This window comes from Anabas testudineus, chromosome 10 (assembly GCF_900324465.2).
Source record: "Anabas testudineus chromosome 10, fAnaTes1.2, whole genome shotgun sequence".
NCBI classification, from domain to species: Eukaryota; Metazoa; Chordata; class Actinopteri; order Anabantiformes; family Anabantidae; genus Anabas; species Anabas testudineus.
In genome coordinates, this window is record NC_046619.1 from 10,295,107 (window position 1) to 10,303,950 (window position 8,844).

Genomic DNA, 8,844 nt, shown 5'->3' on the forward strand with positions numbered 1-8,844 from the left:
TTCTCATTCAGTCTACAATCCTGAACCGTTTCAACACTGAGCAACACGAGAGAAGTGGCTCCTGAGGAAAACTCAGTTCTTCTGATGAGGTGAGATTCCTTTGTTTTAATTGTAGAAACCATCGTTTCTCGTTTCTAAGTGTAACAATTATCAGTAGTCTGGTAATTCAACGCACAGACATTTACAATTAGGACTGAACTTCAGACTTGAAGTGATGCCAGTCTTCACTGAGGAGCGGAGCTCGGCAGCGAGAGCGAAGACTTTTGCTGCCATCGTGCGGTTAGAAGCAGCTACTGCAGCATCATCTAAAAACACCTCAATCCCTAAACTGACCCGAATAAAACAAACACACTTCTGTCATCTATTTGTTTATTGACAAAATGTACATGATATTGAAAAAAGTACAGAACCCGTGAAAAAAAAACATGTCACAATAAATTCTATGTACTAAGTATTTTCTGCCTGCAATATATTTACATCCACAATGCTGCATAAATTACAGGTCTCAGTCCATCACATCCTCCAACCTGAAAATCCACTGACAGAACATGGACAAAACATGAATTAAAAGAAACTTTTCTACCACTATACGATCAGAAACTACAATTTAAATTACAACAGCAAATAAATAGAAATCAATTTGAGTGATTCAACACGTCAAAACATGCCACCAATGAAAACAGAACTTCTGGATGAGTGAAATTAAGACACCTTGGATTATGGACCAAACACAGCAAAGCAGGGCAGTGGACTGATACAGTCATTTCAACTACAACTCTCCTGGAGAGTCAGGAAGTAGGCGCTGACACAAAGCACTATGATAAATGTCATAGTGACAGCCAGGCCCCGACCGAGGTCACAGGTCAGAAGTTTAGCAGTTCAGGAATTCAGTCTTTTTTGCTGCCATTACTGCTACTGCTTCTGCTTCTGCTGCTCTTATAGTAGCAAGAGAAGAACGGGTGTCGAAGGGCTTGCTCCAGACTGAGGCGCTTGGCAGGGTTATACTCCATCATCTTCTCTATCAGGTCAAAGAGCTGTAGGTGGTCGCCGTTCTTCGACACTATGTAATGCTGGTGGAAAAAAAAAGTGAATTAGTTATGATTAATCTAGAGCTCTATGTTTGAAATGCAGGTGTACATTACATGTAGGAGATGTTCTAATAAACACTGTATAAGTAGGTCTATGTGACCTTCATGGAGGCCGCCATGTTTCTGCAGTAGCCCAGAACAGACACTGGCTCTAGACAGGGAATTTCACATCGTGTTGGAGAAGAAGTTGGAGAAGAAGTCTAAAGTAAATGTTGCTTGATGCTTCTCATCACATTAAGTAGCTGTTGAATAGACAAACCTGAAGGCCACTTTAAGCACCGTCATACTTAGCAAGAGACGGGTGGGGGTGGGTATTGAGATAGTTGCAATCTGCCACCTTACCACTAAAGGTCACTAAATCTTATACACTTCACCTTTACATCTAAACATAACTCGAGTGACTGAACAATGGCTAATGACTGTCTCCTGTCATATTTTTGTTACCTTGAGGGGTTTGCAGTGTTTCTTGACATATCTCCCAGCTGAGCTGTGCGCATCCCAGTCCAGCTTGCACCGGTGAACATACCTTCGTTTCCTATACAACATGCAATAGTTATTTAGTAGAGATAACACAGTGATATTCTGCAAGTTCCCATAGTACTTAAGTTAGGCTTATCATTAGGCTTCATCATGTTGTATTACACTACATCCATAAATCTTTTTGCTCTGGTAAGAATCATTAACAAAGTATGCCTATATGGCCTTACTTGGTTTTCTCTAGGAGGTTTGTGGGGATGGGACCCAGGACTCTCTCCATCATAGCAAGATGCTCTTTGCTGTCATGGGTCTAAATAAGAGAATAACAATCAAGTCAAGTCAATCAAGCCATCAATCAATGTGGTAACTTAAAAATATAAAGAGGTTTATTAAGCTCTTTACTGCCACCAACCTGGAAGAGTGTGGTGCCAAGGTAGTACTCGATGAGTATACAGCCTATACTCCAGACATCACAGGAATGGTCCCAGCCCAGATCTGAAAGAGACCATTTCAACTGAATAAGTCACCAGTGAAGGATGTGCCAACAGCTTCACCACAGCACCTTTAAATAAAACTTCCACTTACCTAAAATTACTTCAGGAGCACGGTAATGACGTGTCGACACAACAGAGGTGTGGTGCTCGTGTTCATATGTGGCGTTACCGAAGTCCACAATTTTCACATCTGGATTCCTTAATGTTCGTTCATCCTGTTTCTGGTTGGGGTAGAAGAAAAAAAGGTTACGCACATCTGTTGCCAATAAAAACTTCTGGATTTCTGCCAATACTTCAGTGTGTATGTTTTTTTCTGGATGAATAGGATGTTTACCATTTCAGGGTTGTACTCCAAATCATACTCCGAATCAATGAAGAGGATATTCTCAGGCTTCAGGTCTGTGTGAGTCAGTTTGTTCTTATGCAGGACTGAAAAACAAGACCACATATTTTAAACCAAGCAGTTTTTTGTTGAACATATTCGAGTTAAAGTGCACGTGTCTAGTACTTACATCTCACAGCTCGGATGATCTGGTAAGCCATGTGCCTGATGTGTTCAATGGGAAAAGGCTGGAAGTTGTTCTCCTTAAGGAAATCATAGGTGCTGAGGCCAAGCAGCTCAAAAGCGATACAAATATGGCCATGGTAGTCAAACCAGTCCAGCATGTGTACACAAGCACTAAAGCAGGTGAAGAGAAATAGTAGATGTAGTATCGTATGTATGTTGTTCGGCAAAGTATATACTTATGCAACACCTGCAAGGTGATCAGGCTTTTGTAGTATGAGGACACTATGGAATCACTTACTATCGTCTGTCTGAGTCGAGGGAATTCAACTGTTCAAGCACCTGTACCTCAGACATAGCTGCCTCACGGTAGCGATCTATGTTTTTTATGATCTTCAGAGCCACTCGAGCTCCATCACTGGAATCACAATACAAATCATTAAATGTCAAATGAGGGATGAAGAGTAAATGCTGAAAACTATTTAAACCACTAGTTTATGAGCTATTTTCTAAATTCATACTTACTTAGCGTGATCAATGCATTCGACAACCTTCCCAAAGGCACCCTCTCCTAGAGTACACACAATCTCATCTACAGAGAATAAAGAGTTGAAGTTAGAAACACAACACTGATAAAGTGAAACACTGCCCTGTGGCTGGTTCACTGCCTGATGTTACATGGTTCTGTTTAGCTACACTATAATAAGCTTCTGAACACTGGCATACAACTCAATGCTAAATATGTTACACTGACAAGCACAAAAATTTAGACTATTGGCCCAAATACGTCAGCCTCTATATTAATGTTTGGAAATAAAAACCAGACAAGAGAGTGAGAGAGACAAAGTGTGAACAACAGTAGAAAAAAAAGGTATATATTCTATACATCTCGCTCTCAGCATGTCTCCACTGTGATAGATGAGGTGACCCTCGCCATCATCCTCAACACTCCTGGATCTTTTCCTGCTCCTGCGCTGATGGCTCCTCCTCTGCACCGGAATCGCAGCCATCCGCCAACAGATCAATAACCCATCAGTCAGCCAGCACCAGGCCACCACAATTCGACACCGTCAATCATTCAACCAGGCCAAGGGGGGAGGTGTAGGGGTGGATAGATTCGGCCCGTTCAGTAACACCGCCAGGCGAATGGACGGAAGGACGGAGCAGCAAATTCAAATTCAGCCCCGTCAGAGAAATTGGGCGCCAGCCACCACATAGTGTGTGTTACAGAAGAAAAACATGGCAACAAGATTTTCAGATGAGAGACTTTCTCACAGTAGTACAGAAAAAACTGAACTTGTTTGATGACAGTCGTTCTACATGTAGTTTTGTGTAACTCTTTACTACCACGTCCCATAACTGCCCACAAAATTTCACCACAAATACTGGGTCCACTTTTTCGTGCAAATCTACAGTCACCTGAGCCCCTAAGCCTTCTAGTTGTCATTACAGGAAATCATGCTTAACAGTGAGGAGCAGGACACACAGAGATACAGAAAGACAGATAGGTGTTAAGCATTGGCTAAACACCCTTTTGATTTGGTGCTATTGATAAGAGAGAGGGGGAAAAGGGGAGAAGGGTGTTCCCATACCGATGAGGACCTGTGGCGCGAGTGGCTACGCCTGCGCTTTCTGTCTCCGTGCCTGCGACTGCTTCGTCGACTGCGACCACTCCGACCACTGCGCCCGCTACGCCCTGATGACTTGCTGTAATGGTGCCAGTCACGGTCTCTGTCCTTGCAGGTGCCGTCATGACTGTCATCCTCACAGGTCATGTCCAAACTGCGATCCCGGGTGTGTCCTTCCCTTGAGTCCAGCCTCTGGTTCAAACTGCGGGTCTCCAGATAGTGCCTGCAGTCAAACAAAACACAGGTTACAAACCAAGAACTAGAAAGTGTAGGTGTAGCTTAGAGCAGGAACAGCCTCGTCTGTGGTCAAGCTTCGAAAACAAGACTGGTGTTAATGGTCCGCCTATTGCCTGACACCCTATCTCCTGAGCCTTTTATGTAACATTTGTAATTAGCAACATCCTAATTTACAACATCCAAAAGCATCAACCTGTTCAATTACAGTGCCACGAGAAAGCATTTTATTAACAGATTATCACTGTGCAAATGGCACTCTTAGGAGTATGGAAATACCTGTGTGTAGTGCCACATGTTCGAGCAATTTTAACATCTAGCTGTCTTTTTGGCAACCTAAATAATACCTTGCTTAAAACTTATATACCTTGACATAAAGCCATATTGGCAGGTTTGAAGTATGAGGCATTGAAAGCTTTTCGGAACAACCTGATGAAGCGTAATATAATATGTGATTCTACGCCTGCCTATCTTGGTACGCCAGAAATTAACACCTACAAAATACCTTTTCTGCCAATATGAAATAAAAGGTCCAAATCGCCAAGAACTTGTTTATTTCTTACGTTAAAATAAATAAATAAAACTCACATTTAGTAACAGTTCCTTATATAGACGTTGCTCTTATTAAACATAATATTTTCTCACTAAGGTCAAATTTAATTCGAATATTTCCAATTACATTCAGCACAGTCACCCAGGAGGCTATGTTCGACCATAAGCATCTAAAAAAAGACCAAGAAATCCCTAGTGCCCTAGCACCATGGTGGTGTCAGTTATCTTTCATGAGTAAGTCTGCCTCTCTACAAAATTAAAATTAGAATAGGTATAAAAAATGAATGTAAACCTATGGGTCATAATAAATGCAGACAAAATGCTAGAGCTAATTTGCATTTGTAAATAGCTGCTTCCCAATTTTACTTAATTTAAGTGTCAATGCTGCCATTTGTTAAATTAAGATAAACAGACTTGACCTGGTGACAAGAATGTTTTATAATCTGGCTTAAGTTGGGCCAATAAATTCTAAAAGTTCCAGCAGTAGACATTTGATATTGATCTAAAATTAGCTTAACATTTTACCATGTTCTACAAAACATGAATATGCTGTTTGACACAGCTGTGCATGCAACACAGTTATAAGTAGAATTCTGAATACATGCATTCTAAAAATCTATACTAAAATGACATTTACCCCTCATACATCTTGTGCTGACGCTGAGTCCTTCTGGATTTATTTTCTCTTTCGCTGCTATGCGAATCCCGCTTCTTTCGTTTGCGACACTCCATTCTCTCTTCCCAGCTGTACTCGTCGAGCCAGACACCTGGGGAGCGCATTCGCTTTGAGTGGCGCATCTAAAATATACACACACACAAAAAACACAGTCAATTTCAGGAATTCCACATACATTTGTTACATGCATGCAATGTTTCTCTACCTATTGCTTCTGTGGTGCAGAATTACAAATACGTTTATTTGTGTATATTGCAGAGTGCAAATGCAATACCTTACACAAGGTTAAGCAACATTCAAAATCAACTGAATGTTAGGTAGAGAGACCAAACTCTCTGCAGACATACCATACATTTTAAGAATGTCATCTTGAACTCAACTAATATGTTAAGTTCCTCACTATGCTCAGGTTGGTCTCATAAAATGTAATGCAATACCAGTAGCCACCACTGGAATCAGTTTTTTTTTTTTTATCCACTCAGTCATAGTTACTAAAAGATATGGTTCATAAAATAAGATAAGCCTTTATTCATCCCACAGTGGGGAAATGTACATGTTACAGCAGCAGAGAATGTGCACTGTACGGCAAAATGCTGAAGAGCAAGAAACGCAAACACGTTTTCCTTCATATCCTATTTTGATTTCCGCAGTGTAGAATGGGCCTAAATAAGCGCTGCTTCTGCCCATGCCTTTCCATACTATTTAATACTTTGGTTGTTATGATCATTCAACTGTTACTATAGTTTGTTATTTTGAGACGAATGACTGAGACAAATTAAACTAACAAGTTGTTACGTAGACGATCTTAGTGTCTAGGAAGACGTCAGACGTGTTTAAACTATCGTTAGCAGCGTTAACTTGGGCCTTTTAGCGGCCTGATGTCGGCTACAACTGTGTTTCACCCAGTGTTGCCCTTTACATTAGTTATCATGTAGTTGAACGCTGAACTATAACTAGTCAAATGGCAATTAATGAAATAAAGAAAATCAAATATCGTCGAGTGTTTTCGATTTAACTAAAGGCCCACCCAACGCTGAGCATATTAGCTAGCTAACGATAATATCCACCCACTAGGTTACAGACGTTAGCCTAAGCTAATCTAACGTATGTGCGAGAACTCACCATTGTACGACGGGTAACTTGTTTATATCAGAGTAGCGGCCCAGTTTGTTACTACTTAGCGTTATTTACAATTTACGACAAGTTAATTTCTTTCACTTAACGTTAAATAATCACAGCAAAAAAGACAGACGTGCATCTGTCGTGTTGGCGAAACGTCGGGGGGAAAAAAAACAACCGGCTAACATTAAGGAAATCCACTAAACTGTAGTCAGCAGAATAGACTGGAGTTAGCTATTACCCAAGAACTACTCTTACCTTCACCTTAAAAATTACGAGGTCTTAAATAGCAGTTTATTTGAAAAGTATGAACAAAGAAACTGGAGGACGCCTCTTTCTTTCTCTCTCTTCCTCTGTTTCTCGTCGTCTTCAAAGATGGCGACCGTCCACAGAACCCGATAGAACGTTCTTTAACACGTTCCATGACGCAACGCTCAATGACACCGCCCCCTCTCCTCTTCTGTTGGGATTTTGTGTCCTGGGGAGAGTGTTTCAGGCACAGGTCCTCCCCTCTAAAGCCTACCATAAAATATATCTTTGACTGCATGAACCAGTATTCATGCTAAACATTTAGAGTTTGCGTCTGACAGTATTGCTTAACGAACAAATTGAAGGTTGAGTCTCAGGTGCAATGCTTTTTCTTGTGTAAGAGGTTATTAAATGTTACCTACAGTAGACCTATGTGTCTAATATAAAACAATGAATAGCTCTTAAATTCTTATTAATAATTTAAATGTGTCTGTTTATAGTCTTTATTGCAAGCGATGATTTGCAGTGGGAATGACATTTGGAAAAGGTGCGCTGATGTTCAAGAGATAAACAAGTTACCCTGCAGGAGAACTCTGCCTGGGAGGCTAGGTTGAGGGCTTAAGAACCCCTGGACACTGTGCGCTTTGAATTGTGGGAAAGACATGTCTGCGCCCTGTCTTCATCCTGTTGTCCATTAGAGTAACCGTGATGACTGAATGACCTGAATTAAAAACAAGGCTTTATTCATTGCACGTTATCTCTTCATACATTAATTCTGAACATGTCGGAAAACATCCCTAAAGACCGCGTCTCTGGAAACGCGCTCGATAGAGCAGCGATCGCTGAAATGCTGACGAAGAATTTCGACAGACTACCTAACATTGATCAGAAGCTCTTCATCTATGGACCCGTTTATTTGGGGGGCAACGCTGGCCTGGCAGGGCTGATATCCAACAGCTTGTACCGCAGAGCTCTGAATGTGACCCAGGCGCCCTTCACCTCCGGGCTGCCGATGGCCGTGCTGCCGTTCATGACCACAGTCGCTCTGTACAACGCGGCGGTGTCCAGTCCCCTGCTGTCCGGGGACCTCAACTGTCCCACCTGTGCCCTGATGCGAGGTGCGCTTATTGGCGTGTTCGGGGGCGCTGTGTACCCCGTCCTCCTGGCCTTACCCGTCAACGTAGGCCTCTCATCCAGGTACAACACAGCGCCAGTCCCGGAGAAGGGCGCTGTGCTCCGGTACTGGGTCGACATCTCCAGACCGGTCTTGAGGAAAATGAGGGCAGTGGTGCTGCTGCAGGCCTTATTCGGCACCTACCTGAGCTCCAGGCACTTTGAAACTTACACCAAACTGGCTCAAATAACATTTGGCCCGGGTGAAGAGGTCCTTAAAGACTAAACCTACTGAACTGATCCGTAAAATAAATCATCTTTTGTACTGATTTGCCAAAATTGAATGTGGACTGGGTCTGAGACATTTCCCCAATAATAAAGTTATGTCTGGACTACTTTCCAAAGATTGCTGGTATGTTAAATTATATAAATTCACAGTTTTATAAGGAGATAAAACTGTATACATAAAATCAACAGGTAGGTTTAATACATTTCTCTGTGTTATTAGATTTTAAGTTACATTTCTTTGTGGATTTTGAACTGGTAGAATAAGTCATTAGAAGTTAGTTTGGCCTCTGTGAAATTGTGATGGTAGTTGCCAGAATTTTGTGACAGGTTCCACACAAAATAAGTGATTAATTAAAGTATTAATTAATCTATAATATTTAAAATATTAATTAATCTATAATATTTAAAGTAGTAGAAATAC

The 8,844-nt window shown here is 41.4% G+C and overlaps 2 protein-coding genes across 4 annotated transcripts; one reads left to right on the forward strand and one right to left on the reverse strand.

Moving 5' to 3' along the window:
• Positions 1-355: 355 nt before the first annotated feature.
• clk4a (CDC-like kinase 4a) lies at positions 356-7,165 on the reverse strand. 3 transcript variants are annotated; one of them, XM_026357839.1, is made up of 13 exons: positions 7,038-7,165; positions 5,616-5,776; positions 4,157-4,415; positions 3,451-3,553; positions 3,090-3,156; positions 2,866-2,982; positions 2,572-2,738; positions 2,394-2,488; positions 2,151-2,280; positions 1,978-2,060; positions 1,796-1,875; positions 1,533-1,623; positions 356-1,070 (listed from the first exon to the last, which is right to left on the reverse strand). In XM_026357839.1, the coding sequence occupies exons 2-13, from the start codon at positions 5,774-5,776 to the stop codon at positions 888-890; spliced, it is 1,536 nt and encodes a 511-aa protein (XP_026213624.1). In that variant the 5' UTR covers positions 7,038-7,165; the 3' UTR covers positions 356-887. The 3 variants fall into 3 exon arrangements, with proteins under 3 accessions (XP_026213624.1, XP_026213625.1, XP_026213623.1); XM_026357840.1 differs by having other exon boundaries at positions 5,625-5,776; positions 7,032-7,161; XM_026357838.1 differs by having other exon boundaries at positions 7,032-7,161.
• A 514-nt stretch (positions 7,166-7,679) lies between these two features.
• On the forward strand, positions 7,680-8,612 carry tmem126a (transmembrane protein 126A). Its single transcript, XM_026357898.1, has one exon. It carries the CDS (start codon positions 7,804-7,806, stop codon positions 8,419-8,421), a length of 618 nt encoding a protein of 205 aa, XP_026213683.1. The 5' UTR covers positions 7,680-7,803; the 3' UTR covers positions 8,422-8,612.
• Positions 8,613-8,844: the final 232 nt, after the last annotated feature.

What these genes read in the sequence shown, in the direction of transcription:
- clk4a (XM_026357839.1), bottom strand. Translation starts at nt 5,776, where the DNA reads ATGCGCCACTCAAAGCGAATGCGCTCCCCAGGTGTCTGGCTCGACGAG. An exon ending in GATCATCCGAGCTGTGAGAT is followed by an intron (nt 2,489 to 2,571) that starts GTAAGTACTAGA and finishes CTTGTTTTTCAG; the next exon opens with TCCTGCATAAGAACAAACTG. An exon ending in TTGGCACCACACTCTTCCAG is followed by an intron (nt 1,876 to 1,977) that starts GTTGGTGGCAGT and finishes TCTCTTATTTAG; the next exon opens with ACCCATGACAGCAAAGAGCA.
- tmem126a (XM_026357898.1), top strand. Translation starts at nt 7,804, where the DNA reads ATGTCGGAAAACATCCCTAAAGACCGCGTCTCTGGAAACGCGCTCGAT.